Below are 20,074 nucleotides of genomic sequence, written 5' to 3' on the forward strand. Positions count from 1 at the left end.
TTAAAACCCATAGCTATGTTCCAGACAGAGCTAAGATTTGAATCCAGATCATCTCTCAGACTCCAGAGCCCATATACTTCCTATTTACCAAATTCTCTCTCCATCAGGATATTTCCCAGTTTCCTTACAGAGAGAAGGGGGCCTGGGTGATAATACAATTGTGTTTTTCTCAGCCATTAAAAGATACTACCAAAGGAATAGCATTTCTTTTATGTTCTTGCAGACATGTTTTATACACATACAAAGAAAGTTGTATGTATAAATATGTATACTTTTAAAAAAGATTTTATTTATTTTAAAGAGAGAGAGTGTGCATGCATGAGCAGGAGGAGGGGCAGAGGGAGAGAGAGAATCTCAAGCAGACTCCACACTGAGCCTGGAGCCTGACGCAGGGCTGGATCCTATGGCCCTGAGATCACGACCTGAGCTGAAATCACAGGTAGGTGACCCAGTCGACTGCGCCACCCAGGTGCTCCTAAGTGTGTATACATCCTATTCTAAACAGGTGTTTTTTTTGTTTGTTTGTTTTTTAAAGATTTATTTATTTTAGAGAGAGAGAGCATGCAGTGGTGAGGGGCAGGGGGAGAGGGAGAGAAAGAATCCCAAGCAGACTCCTGGCTAATCGAGGAGCTCAATGCAGAGCTCAGTCTCATGACCCTGAGATTATGACCTGAGCCAAAATCAAGAGCTGGCTGCCCAACCAACTGAGCTACACAAGCACTCCACTATTCTAAACAGTTGTAATACATGGAGTGAGGGAATCTGTATTTGTTGAGCACTTGCTGTGTGCCAGGTACTAGGCCTATTTATATTTGAGTGAAGTCCTTAAAACTGGTTGCCTTGAAAAGTTGTATAAATACTTAAAAGTGAAGCTGTTACATAAAAGGTTATTGAAAACAAAAATACTAGTAAAACTCATTTGGAATTGCTTTCAGAGCTAATACCATGATGTAATGAAGTATGGCAGTTCATTATGAATTGAACATTAAATTAATTCAAAAGCACTAAAAATTGAGAGGCAGATATTGTGACAACTTGAGAATAAAACTGCATACTATTGCCATTGTTTAAAAATGGGGTGTGTTTGTCAGTTATAGAAACAGTGTTGTGTGACCAGGACTTTCCTCTTAACCTTTTCGTAAGTAAGAATGTTTCACCAACTTGCCAGTGATGGGTGCCTTTAGATAAATATAGTTGGATAAGGAGCTACTAAAGAGAAAAAAGAGATCTGGGGAAGATGAGGAAAGAAAACTCCCCTTCCCTATACTGGGAAGAAGACTTTGTAAGGAAGATTCATACATTATAGATGTAATTTTAAGATGTTGGTAATTTTAAGTAGTTTCTTCTAAAGTTGAAATAGTGAATCAAGAACTTTGACTTTCTGCTTAGGAAAATTATGGGAAACAAGTGTGAATATAAAACTGGAGAAAAGGCTCATTGAGGTCCATTTTGTTATCCTACTAGTATGGTAACAAACAGTTGAAAAGCAGCAGATACCATCTAAGTTTTTCAACTTAAGTTTAGCATTTTAAGAAAAGGTATATTATGAGTATATTATAGTCTTAAATGTGTATCTAATATATATTTATACTCTTATTTGGTATTTACTGAATATAAATAATACTCTTATTTGGTATTTCAGTATTAATATACTTTTAACTGTATATTAAAGAGTATATTATGACATTAAATTTAGCTTCCTCAGGTTTTCCTAACATTACTTTTTTTTTTTTAAAGAAAATTTAAAGCAGTTTTAGGTTCAGAGCAAAATTGAGCAGAAGATAGAAAGATTTCCCATATATCCCCTGCCCCCACACATGCATAGCCTCCCCCATTATCAGCACCCCCCCCACCGCCCCCCCCCCACCAGAGTGGTACATGTTATGCTTGATGACACTACGTTGACACATCATAATCACCCAGTCCATAGTTATATTAAAGCCCACTCTTGGTGTTGTACATTTTCTGGGTTTGGACAAATACATAATGACATGTATCTGTCATTATGGTATCACACAGTGTTTTCACTGCCCTAAAAGTCCTTTGTGCCCTGCCTGTTCTTCCTTCCCTGCCTCCTCCACCAGCCATAGCAACCATTGATCTTTTAGCAGTTTCCATAGTTTTACCTTTTCCAGAATGTCTAATAGGAATCCGTACAGTATGTAGCCTTCTTAGATTGGCTTCTTTCACTTAGTAGTAGGCACTTAAAATTTTTCCTCCATTTAAGATTTTACTCATTTATTTTTAGCACTGAATTCTGTTGTCTGGATGTACCACAGTTTATCCGTTCACTTACCAAAGGATATCTTGGTTGCTTTTAAGTTTTGGCAATTATGAATAAATGTAATTCTCTTAAGTTAGCTGCCATAAACATCTTTTTTTTTTTTTTTTTAAGAGAGAGAAGGCAAGAGAAAGCTAGTGTGTGTGTGTGCAAATGGGGGCAGGGGGATGGGGACAGAGGGCAAGGCGGGGGGGGAGAGGGGAGAGAGAATCCCAAGCAGACCCCATGCTGAGCATGATCATGACCTGAGCTGAAACCAAGAGTCCAGTGCTTAGTCAACTGAGCCCCCAGGTGCCCCAGCTGCCGTAAACATCTTATGTATATGTTTTTGTGTGTTTGTAAGTTCTGTCAACTCATTTCGGTAAATACCAAAACACCAAAGGAGTGTGATTGCTTTAGTTTTATTGGAAACTGCCAAGCTGTTTTCCAAAGTGACTGCCATTTTGCATTCCCACCACCGCTGAATAAGAATTCCTTTTGCTCCATACCCTTACCAACATTTGGTTTTGTCAGTGTTTTGGATTTTGGGCATTCTAATAGGTATGGTTCTTTTTTTGGTAGTTTTTTTAAATTGAGGTATAAGTGATATATAACATTATATTTATTTCAGGTGTACAATGTAGTGATTCCATATTTGTATACATTGCGAAATGATCACAAGAAGCCTAATGAACATCCATCCCCATACGTAGTTACAAGAACATTTTTTTAAAGAAAAATAATTTTTTAAAAGATTTTATTTATTTATATGGGAGAGAGAAATAGACCATGAACAGGGAGAGGGGCAGAGGGAGAAGCAGGCTCCCCACTGAGCAGGGAGCCCGATGCAGGGCTTGATCCCAGAACCCTGAGATCATGACCTGAGTCGAAGGCAGACATTTAACTGACTGAGCCACCCAGGCACCCCTAAAGCAAAATAATTTTTTAAAAATCTAGATTTGTTTTATCAGGTTCATCAATTTACAGTTCCCTAGTGACATGATATGGAGCATTTTCCATGTTTGTCATTTATATATCTTCTTTGGTGTCTTCTTGTCTTTTGCCGATTTTTAAATTGGCTTGTTTTCTTATTGTTGAGTTTCAAGAGTTCTTTGTACCTAACAGTCCTTTATTATAGTGTAGTCTTTTATGAATATTTTCTTCCAGTCTGTGGCTTGTCTTCTCATTCTTGGTCTTAAGTCTCTTAATATTTATATTCACTCTCCCACTCTCCCCTCTTCCCCTCTCTTTTTCTTGCAAATTATTAACTAAAGAAACTAAATTTTATACCCTATAGATTTTGAGTCTTAATCAATTAGTTTAAGGTTTTGTTTGCTTATTTTTGCAAGGCTGGTGTGTGTATCTATCAGAGAGCACATTAAGGTGTGGTTTCTTTCTTTTTTTGTGTGAGATCTTAGCAGCCATTGAAAATCGTTGCCAGTATCCATTTTTAAATTGCTGGTTAATTGGCGATAGTCCTTCATTTCTTTATTAGTTGGAAGGTTTTGATCAAAAGAAACTTGTTGCATCAACACTTTGTATAGGAAATTCAAAATAAATTTTTTTCCCCTTTATTTACCAGCTATTCTATATAATGAGATGGTTCTCTAGCATCCTCCAGAGTGACCAGTGACTTTTATTGAGTATCATTATGAACTCATGGATTTAAATATACTTGATATATTTTAGTTCGTTGCAATTATTTTATTAATTTTTGGCCAGTGGGAGCATCTTCCAGTTGGCTTCTGGGTCCTTTCTTTTGACTTGATTCCAATCATCTTTCGTAACTTTTTACTTTCTTTTATGACATGACGTGGTGTCAGCCTAATGGAAATACCTAATAGTTCCATGTGCTTTTAAGTTATGTTGTTAGATTCCCACAATTTAATGTGTATTTATGTCATGACAGTTTAGTAGACATTTGAAAACAAATACATATAAATTGAAAGAGAAAATAATATTTTTATTTCACTCTTAAATTAAAGTTAATGGTTTGCCTGTGCCTGCTGGATACTATACATAGTAATACTTTGTAATCAGATTGGACATTACCCCTCTCATTTCTTGTCTCATGTTGATTTTCACATGGTACTTAAAAAAAATTGTGGCAACTACTCCCCAAAATCCCACTTCACAAAGATATGTCATTGAAAGGAATGTCGCTCAACCTAATGTTGAAATTGAACTTCTTTTAGCTAGTAGTTTGTACAGTGTCTGACAGATGTTGGGTGCTACTGTTTATCTCAAATTGAAGATACCCCATGGCTCCTGTATGACTTGACTTATGATGCTCTGGCTGCCTCAGTGCACTGTTTGGGAACCATAGACTAGATATTTCTGCCCAGTTTCTATTGTAACCAGTGGTGTGCATTTTAAGATTATTGCTTTGTAAAAAAAAAAAAAAAAAAAAAAAAAGATTATTGCTTTGTTTTGTTTCTGTTTTTGTTTTGTTTTGTTTAGTACCGAACCATGGGGCTTGAACTCACAACCTCCAGACCAAGAGTTGCATGCTCTTTTGACTGACTGAGCCAGCCAGGTGCCCCCAGTAGTGTGCATTTTAAAAGTTACTGTTAAATAAAGTTTGTTGGTCCTTCCACTCTCCAGTTGAGTTCTCATTTAAGATTTACTTGAGGGGCGCCTGGGTGGCTCAGTCGTTAAGCGTCTGTCTTCCACTCGGGTCATGATCCCAGGGTCCTGGGATCAAGTCCCACATCGGGCTCCCTGCCCAGCGGGAAGCCTGCTTCTCCCTCTCCCACTCTCCCTGCTTGTGTTTCTGCTCTCGCTGTCTCTGTCAAATAAATAAATAAAATATTAAAAAAAAAAAAGATTTACTTGAGAATAGATTATGTGATTATGAAATGTGGCAGGAAAGAGGCCTGTCTCCCCACCCCCCAAGAATATACCATTCCTTTATTTTTTTATTTTTTATTATTTTTTTTTATACCAATCCTTTAAAAATGTTCTGTTTCTCTGTTGAGTACGGAATGATATTTATTATGATTTTTTAAATGAGAAAACTTTTTTGTCCTCTGTATTAGAGTGACAGCTAGTAATAGCACTTTTGATTTTGTTTAAAGACAATAGTCCAGTGTGGGTTTTCCTGTGATACTTAGTAAACATACATACTCTTTGATTTGGACAGTGGTATGTAGGACTGAATTGTGTCCTTCCCAGTCTTTCACCTTGGAGGCAGAAGGTGGAATTATTTCCTATATATTTTGGCTGCTCATTTTCTAACACCTGACATTCTTTCTTTTTTTCCTAAGATTTATTTATTTATTTTAGAGAGTGCATGAGTGGGAGGAGGAACAAAGGGAGGGGGGGAGCAGACTCCCCGCTCAGCAGGAGCCCAAGGTGGGGGGGGACTCAATCTCAGGACCCTGAGGTCATGATCTGAGCTGAAACCAAGAGTTGGGACGCTTAACCGACTGTGCCACCCAAGCGCCTCAACAACACCTGACATTCTAATCCTGAGTCTGAACTTTCACTTTCACTTTAAAGCTTTGCTCTTTTATTATTATTTTTGATATTGAAGTCTAGTTGATACAGAATGTTACATTAGTTTCAGGTGTACAGTATAGTGATTCCACAGTCTGTATGTTATAGAGTGCTAACCACAAGTGTGGCTACCATCTGTCCCCACACAACTACCATTGACTATATTCCCTATGCTGTACCTTTCATCCCTGTGGTTTATCCACTCCATAATTGGAAGCCTGTACCGCCCACTCCTCTTTACCCATTTTGCTTAACCGCCCATCCCCCTCCCCTTCTCCCCTCTGGCATCCATTAGTTTTGTTCTCTGTATTTATGAATCTGTTTCTTTCTTTCTTTTTTAAAGATTTTATTTATTTATTTGACAGAGAGAGACACAGCGAGAGAGGGAACACAAGCAGGGGGAGTGGGAGAGGGAGAAGCAGGCTTCCTGCCGAGCAGGGAGCCCGATGCAGGGCTCGATCCCAGGACCCTGGGATCATGACCTGAGCCAAAGGCAGACGCTTAACGACTGAGCCACCCAGGCGACCCTATGAATCTGTGTCTTATGGTCTTCAGATTTTGGTCTCATCTGGAGGTTGATTTTACAGATTGCATTGTCAGTTTCCCGAACTAACTTTAGTTTGTTTTCTTGTCATTAGTTGTGTGTTAGATGTCAGCATTGAAAAGGCATTCATATGTTCATTTTCATTGTAATGAACTTCAGAATTTTACATTTTTATATTTTCTTTTACACATATATCTTGTCTTAGGTATATTGTTTTAATCAGTGACACTGGGAATGTTGGGAAGCTGAGTGGAAAACATGAAATCACTATGTCATTCAGCGAATTTCTGTGAGTGGCATGTGGGACTCTAATTAAATGTTTGTTTGTTTGGATGAGAAACTAGAGATTAAGTCTGATAATATATAAGAAGGGTACAGAAACAATAACTCACATAAAGAGTAAAATCTCTACTAAATACAGGCCTAAACAAATGTTAGTAGATTTTAAAGGACTAATTATATAACAGCTGAATTGGATGGCAAGTGGTCTGTGGGGACGTGCATGAGAAATTGTTGTCAAGCCTGTAAATGTGAATACTAGTTTGCATTTCCTGGGCACAGGTCATAAACCTCAAACATACTATCATGGGAGGAAATTCACTGCTGATGATATGAACGCTAAACCTTATCTGCTTCATCTGAAGGATTATATCTGTCCCATTTTGTTGATAAACTTAAAACATTTTTTTCTTGGACAATAATATTAGTATTTTAAGAGAAATCCCTTTTTCTTTATTTCTTTTTAATTTTTTTAAAATTTATTTATTAGAGAGAGAGAATGTATGTGTGTGCAAGTTGGGGGAGAGGCAGAAGGAGAGAATCTCAAGCAGACTCCCCACTGAGCATGGAGCCTAACATGGGGTTCAGTCTCAGGACCCTGAGATCATTACCTGAGCTGAAATCATTCTCGGACACTTAACTGACTGAGCTCCCCAGGTGCCCCTTTTATTTGATTTTAAAATAGGATTGGCAGTATTCTTTTTGTAAGATGATTTTTTAAAGTTTTTCTTAAAGATTTATTTATTTGAGAGAGAGAGAGCATGAGCAGGGGGAGGGGCAGAGGGAGAAGTAGACTCCTCGCCGAGCAGGGGAGCCTGATGCGGGACTTGATTCCAGGACCCGGGGATTATGACCTGAGCCGAAGGCAGATGCTCAACTGACTGAGCCACCCAGACACCCAATTTTTTTGTTTTTTGTTTTTTGTTTTAAAATTGTATCAGAAAAATTCATAAGATAGTTTAAGATATCAAATAGTACTCGTGCAGAGACTGTTGTCCATAGAAAACCTGCCTGCACTGTCCGTCCTTGGCTGGTGTTGGAGAACTTGACTGTTAAGTTTCCTACAGTATGTAAAACTTTTCCTAAATTAGAATAGTGGCTTACTGTGTCTTACTGTTGGTAAAAGCAGCGTGGTTTCTGCTGAATACCTGCTTTCTTTCTGGGAGTCTGGAATTCTCCTACATGCTAGGCTCCACAAAGACCTTGGAGTTGTCTGGCAGGAGTTGTCTGGCAGACAGCACTTCACGTGTTACTGTTGTAGAAGAGTTCAGCTTGTTTCTGTGACCCCACTGCAGGAAGATTCTTGGAAGCTTGAGCCTGGGTGTCCCCTGGACTACTCTCTGCTTGCCTTTTCCTTTGCTGTTTTTGCTTTGTATCCTTTCATGTAATAAATATCAGCCATGAGTGTGACTCTGTGCTGAGTTATGGGGGCCGTGGGGTGACCTTGGAGGCCCCCCAATACAGTACTGAAAAACAGTGTAAAACCCTGGTAAAACCCTGTCTCATTCTTGCACCCCCCAGTCTTATTTTTTTCCTTTTAGTGATTTCTTTTGGTATTTATTTCCTTATTTCTAAATGATATACTTAAACTGCCTTTTTTTTTTTTTTTTAAGATACCAGTTTTAGTTGTGGTGTATTAACTGGGTGTTATGGTAGGCGACGATTTAGGTCTGATAGCCTTTCCTGAATTCCCTCCCTTTAGCCCTCTGATATAATCATGTGTATCACAATGTTTGATTGAATCAATGTTCATTGACTGGACAAATATTATGTAATGCTGAGCCAGGCAGTAGACTACAATTTCATTTTCTTATCTACTTTTTTCTTTTCCTAATGGTTAATGGTTATCTCTTATTTTTAATTTGTTTTTCTATTCTATTTCTATGACAGATTTATTCCAAAAGCTCCAGCAGCTCTTTACCAGATCTTACTATTCTTTTCCACATGGTCAGAGGTCTATAAATCCCACTGTCCTCGGGAGCTCTTCTTCCTCCTGTGTCACTGTGAACTGTGTCACTGGTTGGTCACAGGCCTGCTTTTCCCAGGGCTGCCTTTGCTGCTTTCCAAGGTTGCACTCAAATCATTGGGATTCTTGAGAAAGTGACACTGTGTGTCTGAAAATGTCTTTATTCTACCTATGTGCTTGAATGGTTGTTGGAACTAATTTTCTTTCAGAGTTTAGAAGCTGTTTCCTTTATTCTCTTTCAATTTCCTGTGTTCCTGTTGGCAAGTTGTCCCTGATCCTTTGTAAGTGCTCTTCCTGGAGGAATCTATTTTAGTATCCTCTTTCTATCCCATTGTGCTCTAAAACTTCATAATGTGCTTTGGTGTGGGTATCTTCATTTATGGTGTGGCGTGCTTAGTGGTCTCTTGTGATCTGAGCACTTGTCCTTTATTTTTTAAGCTTTAAATAATTTTTATTATACTTTCACTTTAAACTAGTAATAAAGGTGCTCAAATCAGATGAATTTTAATTTCATTGTACAGTCTTATGCGTCTTCCTCCCTAGGATTTTTCTTTTTATGTTTTATCAAAGTTTCCCAAGGCTGAAGTAATTTTACCAGTCACAGAAGAAGAAGAATACCATCTCAGATCAGCTGAGATGGCAGCTTCTGGTATTTTGCCACTGATCTTGGTTAGCCAAGTCCTGATTGTGTAGACCACTGTAATTTCAACCCAAGCCTTGGGGCATTAGGCAGAGTCCCTACCCCTCCTCCCCCTTTTTTTAGAATTTATTTATTTATTAGAGAATGAGAGAGAGAGAGCGAGGGCACATGAGAGGGGGGAGGGTCAGAGGGAGAAGTAGACTCCCTGCTGAGCAGGGAGCCCGATGTGGGACTTGATCCTGGGACTCCAGGATCATGACCTGAGCCAAAGGCAGTTGCTTAACCATCTGAGCCACCCAGGTGCCCAGAGTCCCTTTTTGTAATAAAGGTTTGTCCTTTAGTTCTGAGAAAATTTCTGTGTCATTTGAAGAATAAAATGTGCGTGCAGATACTGTTCACAAAATTTGGCATTCCCAAATAGCAGGTTAATACTGGGTAGAGGTTCAGTATGTAATATATTAATGAGCCAGTATTTGGATTCTCTTGTAGAGGTTTAGGTTGGAGACTCTTAGTTTACAGCTTATTTTTAAAAACTAAAAACAGGGAAAAGCTGCTTCTGAATTTTAGCTTGATATTTATGAATAAAGAACATTTATAAAATGCTGAATTTGTTTGACTTGTAAACTAGTTCAGCAGGTTATTGGTTTTCTGGAATAGGTCTTTTTCTGTGTCGATATTGTCAAGTTTAATAAACCATTAGAGTTACTCTTGAAAGCTTATTTTGGGAGACTTTAATTTAGCAATCTTTCTTTCTTCCCTACTTATATTACTTTGTCCTTTTGCATGGGTGAGTGATTCTTATTACATGTACAAGACTATTTTAAGAATAATGTATATCCTAGTTCTTTGGAGAAAAAGTGAATGTTTTTATGCCACTGTTTAGCTAAGTTTGAGTCTAGTTTAATGAAACTTTTTTTTTTGCTTCAATTATAACTATCATAAAAGTGCTTTCCACTTTTAACTTAGTACTTGTCAGATACTGCAGAAGTAATGTTGTTTACCTTTAGTATAGTGCAACTCCTCCATCTGTACTGTATTTTATATGCCACATATATACTTTAATATTTTAATGTTTGTGCATTAATATTTTCAATTTGTTTAACCACTTTGCTGCTAAGATTTGGCCATCCCATGCCCATTTTTTCCTTTACAGTTTTAAACAAGTTTCTTCATTAAAAACTGTGGTGATGAAAAAAACCCATTTTTTAAAAAGATTTTATTTGAGAGAGAGAGAGAATGAGAAAAAGAGCAAGAGCATGAGAGGGGAGAGGTCAGAGGGAGAAGCAGACTCCCCGCTGAGCAGGGAGCCTGACGCAGGACTTGATCCCGGGACTCTGGGATCATGATCTGAGCCGAAGGCAGTTGCTTAACCAACTGAGCCAGCCAGGCGCCGAAAAAGACCCATTTTTTTTACCTGCAGTTCTCTCTGGAGAGAAATTACTCTTTTATACAGGAACCAGCCACAGGCTTTCATTTAGGAAAGATTAAAAGAGACATTCCTGTTGTAGTGATTTGGGGTATGAGGGTGATGGGATGTTTATGGTAGAGGTGGGAGTAGCAACATTTGAAAAGGAATATCTGTATGTTTTAATGGCTCATGGTCACAGTCATCTCTATATAGCATCCATGGCTTTTCTCCCTTCTGAGAGATTTTATTGAGATATAATTGATACTCAGTAAAATATATAGTTTAGTAAGTTTTAACAAATGTGTACATACATACAGCCCACATGCCTGTTAAGATATAGCACATAGCTGTCAACCCAGAAAATTCTCTCCTGCTATTTTATCCTCAGTGCCTGCTTCTGCCCCACACCCCCACAACCACAGTTTTAAATTCTTTTGACAGAGGTAAGTTTCCTTGTTTCAGAACTTCATATAAACAGAATCATACTATGTGATCTTTTGTGTCTAGGTGTGCTGACTTGAGATTCATCTGTTTTGTTGTGTGTATGAGTAGTTTGTTCCTTCTAAAAAATGCTGATATTTTAAAAAATGCTAATATGAGTATATTGTAGTTTATCTAGTCTCTTGTTGATGAAAATGTAGACGTTTCTAGCTTTTATGAATAAAATTACTCTGATCATAAGTCTTTGTGGATATCTTTCCATTTCTCTTGGGTAAATACTCAGTAGTGGAATTGCTAGGTCATATAGTAGGATTTAACAAAAGATACTGCCAAATGCTTTTCCAAAGTGGTTAAACTTAACATTCCCACCAGCAATGTATTAAACTTCCTGGTGTCCCACATGTTCACCAGTGTTGGGAATGATCTCATTCCATTTAAATTTTAGCCATTCTAGGTGGTGTTTTTTCATAGTTCACCATGGTTTTTTTTTTTTTTTTAAAGATTTTATTTATTTATTTGAGAGAGAGAGACAGAGAGAGAGAGCACATGAGAGGGGGGAGGGTCAGAGGGAGAAGCAGACTCCCTGCTGAGCAGGGAGCCCGATGCGGGACTCGATCCAGGGACTCCAGGATCATGACCTGAGCCGAAGGCAGTCGCTTAACCAACTGAGCCACCCAGGCGCCCTCACCATGGTTTTAATTTGCATTTCTTCAGTGTTTAGTGAGATGGAGCTTTTTTCATGGGCTTCTTGACCAGTCATATATTTTTCTTCGTAAATTGTTGGCTCAACTCTTTTGCCCATTTTCCCCCCTGAATTGTCTTTTTATTGTTGAATTGTAAGGAGTTCTTTATATATTATGGATATAAGTTTTTTGTCAGATATATATTCTGTAAATGTCTTTTCCAAGACTGGCTTGACTATTCATTTTCCTAATAGTGTTTTTTAATGAGCAGAAGTTTTTACTTTTGATAAGGTTCAATTTTTCCACCTTTAATGTTACAGTTAATGTTTTCTGGTCCTGTCTGGGAAATTCTTAACCCGATGTCTCAAAAATCTGTTTTTCTTTAGAAGTTTTACAGTTATTAGCTTTTAAATTTTGCGTGTATAATTTATCATGAATTACATTTTGTGTATGATGTGATGGAGTGGTTGAGTGTCTCTTTTTTTTTTTTTCACATGGTTATCCAACACTATTTGTTGAAGACTTTTCTTTCCCCCATGAATTCCTTTGGAACCTTTATTGAGAATCAATTGACTATATACATGTGGGTCTCATTCTGAATTTTGTTTGATTCTACCAACCTGTTTGTTTTTCCATACTTCAGTACCATACCATCTTGATTTAATAACTGCACTTTTTCAAGATGGTTGTGGCTGTTCTAAGTTTTGTGCGTTTCTAAAAATTTTAGGATCAGCTTGTCAATTTCTTTCAAAAAGCTTGCTTTTTTTAAGCCTTATTGATGTATAATATACATGCTATAAAATGCACCCAGTTGGAAGTGTACAGTTCTTTGTGTTTTGACAGTTGTGAATACCTGTGAAACCATCGCCACAATCATTATGTAGAACATTTTATCACCCCCCAAATTCTCTTATACTTCTTTGCATTCACTTTCCTGGCTGACCACATCTGGTCCAACAGCATTCCCTCACTACAGATTAGTTTTGCTTGTTTTAGAATTCCATATATATAGACTCATGCAATGTGTATTTTTTTGTGTCTGGTTCTTTGGTTCATTGTTTTTGAGACTCATCTGTGTTGTGTCTATCAGTTCATTCCTCTTTATTGCTGAATAATATTTCATCATAAGGGTATGTCATAATTTGTTAGCTTTTGCTTGTTGATACATATTTGGGTCATCTCCAGTTTTTGTCTATTGTAAGTAAAGGTACTACGAACTTTCATTGACAAGTCTTTGTGTGCGCTTACGTTTTCATTTCTCTTGAGTAAATACCTGGAAGTGGAATTGTTAGGTGATAAAAGTGTATGTTGGGACACCTGGGTGGCTCAGTCGGTTAAGTGTCTGCCTTTAGCCCAGGTCATGATCCCAGGGTCCTTGGATCGAGCCCCGCATCGGGCTCCCTGCTCAGTGGGGAGCCTGCTTATCTCTCTCCCTCTGTTTCTCCCCCTGCTTGTGTGCGTGCTCTCTCTCTGACAAATAAATAAAATCTTAAAAAAAGGTGTATGTTAATTTTACAGGAAGCTATTAAGTACTTTCCCAAAGTGATTGTACAGTTTTACCTTACTGTCAGTAACATGAGAATACCAGTTGCTCCACATTCATTTCAACGCTTGGTACTGGCAATTATTTTAATTTTAGTGATTGTAGTAGGTATATAGGAGGTAATGTGGTTTTAATTTGCATTTCCTTAAAGAATATAATGATACTGAGCATGTTTTCATGTGCTTTTTGATTGTGTATTTTCTGTGGTGAAGTATCTGTATCTTTTGCTTGCTGTTATTATTTGCTCATTATTTTTTAATTGGTTTGTCTTATTGATTTGTAAGATAATATGTATCTTGTAGATTGATTGTATATATACACGTGTATGTTTTTTCCCTAAAGAAATGAATTCTTTGTCAGATTTATGTATTACAAATGTTTTCATCCAGTATGTGGCTTGTCATTTAATTTTCCTCATTTGATTTTCTTTCAGTATGTAGATGGTTTAACTTTTGATGAAATCTCATTTATCAGTTTGTTCTTTTATGGTTTGTGCTTTTTGTGTCCCAGCTGAGATATTTTTGCCTGTATTTGCTTGTTTTGTCATTTACTGAGTTCTGTGATAATGATAACTGGATTTGTCTATTTCTCTCTTTGTAGTTCTGTCAATTTTGCTTCATGTATTTGAAGTTCTGTTATTAGGCGTGTACATGTGTACAACTGCTTCATTTATGATTGTGGGGATGTCCTTTATTTCTAGCAGTACTTCTTGTCTTGCAGTCTGTTTTGTCGCCTTTCTGATGTTATGTGTTGTTTGTATGGTGTATCTTTTCCATTCATTTGCTTTTAACCTCTCTGTATCGTAATTATCTTTAAAGTGGTGGATCTCTTATAAACAGCATTATCGTTGAATCTTGCTTTTTCGTGCGGTCTGAGTATCTCTGCCTTTTTTTTTTTTTCTCCAAAGATTTTATTTATTTACTTGACAGAGCAAGAGCACAAGCAGGGGGAGTGGCAGGCAGAGGGAGAGGGAGAAGCAGGCTCTTCATGGAGCAGGGAGCCCGATGCGGGGCTGGATCCCAGGACCCTGGGATCATGACCTGAGCTGAAGGCAGCCACTTAACTGACTGAGCCACCCAGGCACCCCTATCTCTGCCTTTTTATTGGAATACTTAGTCCATTGCATGTAATGTAATTATTGGTTTTAATTCTAAATTGCAATTTGTTTTCTGTGTAATTAATCTTTTCTTTGGAGGTTTTCTTTTCTCCTCTTTTGCTTCTGGCTTCCCACGTGGTGTCCATTGACACTGAAGTGGGATAGCCTCATTACCACTGGGTGATGGTGAAAATCCTGACTCTTCACTAGGCCTCCTCTGAGACTACCCAGCAGCAATGGAGTGGGGCTTAGTTACTTACAGTTTGGGGGTACAAGTCCAGATTCTTCACATGGTCTCCATTGACACCCTTGTAAGAGCCCAGCCTTCTTACCCGCTGGCAGGTGTGAAAGGCCCAGCTCTCTACCTGGGCACTCTGTGAGGGTGCAAATCTAATCTCCCTCTTAGTGGTGTGGTTGGGGGCACGGCTACAGATTTTTCCTGGTGCTTGCCTCGAGCTATTTACTAACTCCACTATTACCTAAAAGTTTTGTCTTGCAGGGCAGCCCCTTTCCTGGTCCTTTGGCTAGCGAGAGGCGGCTTTTGTTGTTTCATCTATGCCCATCAGTGTTTCTGGGTTTTGGACTTCGTGAGCTCCAAGTCTGGGATGTAGAGGCAAAAAGGAAACTCCAGGATCTCCCAACTCTGTTGTTCTTAGAATCCTGAGGTCCCTAAACTACCAGCTTCTTCTCTACCTGTCAGTCTGCTGTCATTTTTTTTTTTATTCTAATATCCAGGATTTTTAGTTGTACTTACCAAGAGGAGTGGGGATAAGTAGTCTTTCTTCAAATGTTTACAAATTTACATCAGTTTTTCTGTTGCTTTAGAAGTAGGAATTTTTAATTTTTGTTTTATTACCTTTGGCTTCAAATTTACCATGGACCCTCTGAGGCCTCTTCTGCCTTTTTATTTGATGAAGTTTAGGTTTGCTGTGGCTCCCCAGTGCTCCAAACAGTGTGTCCTAATGGAAACGTGCTGTTGATTTTAAATCATCCTGCATTCAGGCCTTCACCCCTTCATGTATGCTGTTAGCTGCTGCCCTTCCTTCTATTCATTCCCAACTATAGGGGAAGCAAGTCAACAAATATTTGTCTAGAGTAGTTTTTGCAGGATAATCTATTGAACGCTTTATGAACAAACCTGTCTTCATCATCAGTCTAGGATGGAAACTGAGTAATCGTAATAAATGAACTGGGAGAACATGTGCATGTAGGCATAAGTTACAAAATGCTGCAGGACAGGAGAGAATGACCCAAATCTGTATGGCATTTGGTTGTACCTTTTCCTGCCCTTACTCCTCTTACTTCCAGTTTTGTCACTTCCTGGCTTTGGAATTAGTGATGACTTGGCTCCCACATCAAGGCTGACGTCCTCAGCTGGGCACTCAGTTGGCATTCAGTTCAGGACCCACCTTGTCTTTCCATGCCTTTCCTATCCTTCTTCCCAGGAACTGCTCCCATCAGACTGGCTTGCTGCCATCCCACAAATAAGCCCTGTTGGTTCTGCTTGTGTCTGTACCACGCCGTTCCTCCTGGCATGCACGTACTCTCTTCTGGGTATTAGACACGAAGGGCAGTGTAGTGTATGCTCCAGGGTACATCCCGGTTTTACTTCTTGCTGTGTGACTTAGGGTAAGTTACTGTGGCCCTCTGAGCCGTAGCTCCCCTGTTTGTGAACATGGAGAAGTACTTCTTTTCTCACAGGATGTACTAAGGAAGTTAATGTATGTGAATGTTGCTGAAGCCACAGGAATTCAAATAAAATAAAATTTGGGCTCCATTGCTTTGTTTCCTTAATTAAAATGTAAGGCTAAGAGTCACGTTCATTTCTTCTAGTCTTTGTCTCATCAGCAGTACACAATATGTTGAGAACATGGAAGAAACTAATTAGTTCATTAAGTAAATGTTTGAGTACCTCCTGTAATGCCCTGTGTTGTGTTAAATGCTGGAGCTCACAAATTTGCTGAACAGGACAGATGGGTGCCCAGGCAATTAAAATAGCACAGTGCATGCAGTGCTAGAGGTGTGTTCCGGAGATTTTGGGAGCACAGAAAAGGAGTAATGAGGGAGGATTCCTGGATAAAGTGTTGCTGGTAATTGTTCCTGGGTTTTTTGTTTGTTTGTTTTTTAGAACAGCTTTATTTAGGTATAATTTACATACCATAAGATCCACCCACTTTAAGTGTGTAATTCAGTGATTTTTAGTAAATCAACTGGTTTGTGTAACCATTACCACAATCCAAATCTAGGCCGTTTCCATCACTTCCAAAAGATTCCTCATACCCGTTTTCAGGCATCGTGGTGAAGGATGGGTGTGAATTGGCCATGCAGAAGTGCGGGAAAGGAAGGGCTGGCTTCCTGGGAGTGAAGATAGCATGCGCAAAGCCAGGGGAGCATAAGACAGAATGGCTCAGTGTGGAAGGCATGCCTATAAGCGGGTTTATTTCTGTAGTTTACAGGTTTGCTCCTTCCTGGCAGCTGTATTCTGGCTTTCTTGGTCCTTGGAGCTCAGTTTCCTTACCTGTAATGTGTAACTGTCACGCTATTGGGCTCTAGCTTCCCCTAAACTCTCTAATCCTGTAACTGTCAAAACTTATGATGCCTTTGGTTGAAGAGAAAATAGCCTGTTCTTCTAAAAAACAATAGCCAAACAGAAAAACAGAAGAATTAGAGTGATGCTTATAGATCCTTTAATGGAACTTTCTGCCCTTTTTTAGGTTTTCCTTATTATATTAGCAATAATGCATACTTGGTAGAAAAATTGTGAAATGCAGGAAGATAGGAAGAAAACATAGGTCACTTATAATCTTATCATTCAGAGATAATTATTAACATTCTCTTGGTTCTTAGGAGGTTTTTGTTTTGTTTTTTTTTTTTAATTGAGAGAGAATGTGCATGTATGTGAGCAGGGGAGGGGAGGGGCAGAGGGAGAGGGAGAGAAAACCCCAAGCAGGCTAGACGTCCAGCACAGAGCCTGATGCAGGGCTCAATCTCACGACCCTGAGATCATGACCTGAGCCGAAATTAAGAGTCAGATACTCAACCGACTGAGCCATCCAGGCACCCCGTTCTTAGGATTTTTTTGCATGTGTGTTTATATACTTAAATATTGATATTGTGCTATAAATAAAGTTGTTTTTCCCCACATTATTAAATAGTATCAAAAACATTTTAAATGCTGCAGGATTTTTGTGAAATTAAAACACGGCCTGTGCATTTTTTTTAAACAATTGTAATAAAAGTAATAAAAAGACATGGTAAATTTCAAACTATGTAGAAGGAATAAAAAAAAAATCTTTCTCTCCCTCCCATTTTACCACTTCCAAGAGTTAACAGTAGTTAACTGTTTCTTACATGCTTTCAGAAATTGTGTGTATTAATTTATATTCCATTATGTGGATAAATCATAATTTGATCTTTTATGGATAGCCATTAAGATTATTACGTTTTTGCTTTTACAGTGCTGAAATGAATATTTTCATGTGCCCGTCTTTGAATTCTTACAAAAGTATATCTGAAGGATCAATTCCTAAAAGGAATGCGTGGATCAGGGAGCACATTTCGTATTTTGATAGATATTGCCAAATTGCTTTTCAAAAAAGATTGTGCTAATTTATACTTCTGTTATTAGTAGATACTCTCATGAGTCCCTCTTTGCTTATATCTTTACCAACATTGGGTATTATGTACTTTTTTGTTCTTTGCCAGTCAGATGTTAGAAAAATGGTAATTTACTGTTTTAGTTTATGCTTTAAAAATTAGAATTGTACTTGAACATTATTTTCATATGGATATTAGTCATTTTTCTATGAGTTACATCATATCCTTGGTGTAGGTGTCTTGAATTGTTCGTATTTTTACTGATTTGTAAGAACTATTTGCTGTTTAAACAGCTTAGCTGATGCAAATTGCAATTTTTTTTTTTTTTTTTTTTTTTTTTTGCATTTGCTTGTCTTGACCGTGTTCATGGTCAGATTTATTGGTCTTGTCATTTAGGGCTTAGGGATTTTTTAAATTGCAAAATTACCTTAAAAAGTAAGTGCAGAGAGAACCAACTGATTCTAATAGTTTTCCAAGTGAGTACCATAAGGATATTAAAGAGGAATAAGAACTAATCCAAGTAACTTTTGAACACTGTATGTAGACTGCTTAACCTCTGACTCAGGAAGAAAAAGTGAACAGATTTTGAATTCTTACTGTGTTTGTCCTTTGCAGTGTCCATTCTAGTGAATCTATTGTATTTTAGGATTGAGCAAATAAGGGCTCCCTTGTTTCTTTCAGTATAATTGCAGTACAAAATAAAATAGTTATTATCAACACACAAACGACTTAATATCATGCAATACAGAACTATAATTAAGAATCTATAATTGTGTGAATCATCAAATATATCCCTACAGTTATTGTAAATTTTAATTATGATTCTGAACTATTCACATGTAGCTATATAAGTTGTCTTTGTAATTTATTATTTGTAGTTGTTCATAACCTAAAGGAAAATAGTAAGATTTTATGTTGGATAGAGCAATTAAAATGAAACCCCTTACAATGGGAACTTCTTTGTAAAAGGAACTCTGTATACTACTTTGAGAACTCTGATTTTAATTTGGTTTATTTTTCTAATACTTAAAGATGCTATTGCATTCTATGAAAGCTCTTTGAGAACTGAAATGTGTTATGAAGGGAATATAACTTGGGATGATAAAATGAATATTTTTAAAGAGGGGTCATGAAGAGAAATATTTTTTATTTGTAAATGCAAGATTACTCACCATGTTTTTTGTGTGTGTGGTGCCTTTGTGTTTTGGTTGGTATTGATGACCTTTTCTCCCTATGTGCAGGTGTAATGGATAGGTAACAGAGAAACCCTCCTCACTGTCTCGTCAGGGAGGCAGAATGACTGAGTGCTTCCTGCCCCCCACCAGCAGCCCCAGTGAACACCGCAGGGTGGAGCATGGCAGTGGTCTTACCCGAACCCCCAGCTCTGAGGAGATCAGCCCTACTAAGTTCCCTGGTTTGTACCGTACTGGCGAGCCCTCGCCTCCCCACGACAGCCTCCATGAACCTCCTGACATAGTGTCTGATGATGAGAAAGACCATGGGAAGAAAAAAGGAAAATTTAAGAAAAAAGAAAAAAGGAGTAAGTGCCATTTTTCCCTATGCTTTTGATATATTTTAGATAAACTCTTACTTTAATCCTGTGTACCTATCTTCTGGGAATATGTCCAAAGACTCTTGTTTGACATTTTCTGTTCTTTACTTTTCTGGGTCTCAATTTTTGTATACTAGTTATATTTTAGAGTCTTCCTCTTGAAAATAAAAATACCAAATTTCCAGAAATGGTAAAGTTTTCTGGTGGAAGTTTCTTATATTGGTTATTTTAAATAATATATAAGAAGTAGATACTGGAATTTTACTTATATAGAATATTACTTTCTTGGCTAGGTTGTGTAAGCCAGTTAGGGTACTACACTTTATTGGAACTGTGAAAAAAGTAGTTACTTGTTTGTCTTAGGCAAATGCCATAATGCATTCTATTTATAGTTCCTATTCAGTAGGAAAGATGAATTGTTTAAGCATAGCTCTTTAGTATGTTAAAAGCAGATCAGGTGAGTTATTTTAAGTATTGCTTTATTTTGAGTTTTATGGTAGTTTTTTTTTTTTAAAGATTTTATTTATTTATTTGAGACAGAGAGAATGAGAGAGAGAGAGCACATGA

The 20,074-nt window shown here is 37.8% G+C and overlaps 1 protein-coding gene across 2 annotated transcripts in view; it reads left to right on the top strand.

The window, feature by feature from the left end:
• RALBP1 (ralA binding protein 1) overlaps positions 1-20,074 on the top strand; it is a 63,395-nt gene that overhangs the window by 12,481 nt on the left and 30,840 nt on the right. For both annotated transcript variants that reach the window (XM_035013801.1, XM_035013800.1), the window contains exon 2: positions 19,197-19,495. In XM_035013801.1, coding sequence (XP_034869692.1) covers positions 19,252-19,495 — 244 coding nt within the window. In that variant the 5' untranslated portion in view covers positions 19,197-19,251. The remainder of the gene's footprint in view (positions 1-19,196; positions 19,496-20,074) is intronic.

This window comes from Mirounga leonina, unplaced genomic scaffold, assembly GCF_011800145.1.
Source record: "Mirounga leonina isolate KUSES-001 unplaced genomic scaffold, KU_Mleo_1.0 Mir_167, whole genome shotgun sequence".
Lineage (NCBI taxonomy): Eukaryota > Metazoa > Chordata > Mammalia > Carnivora > Phocidae > Mirounga > Mirounga leonina.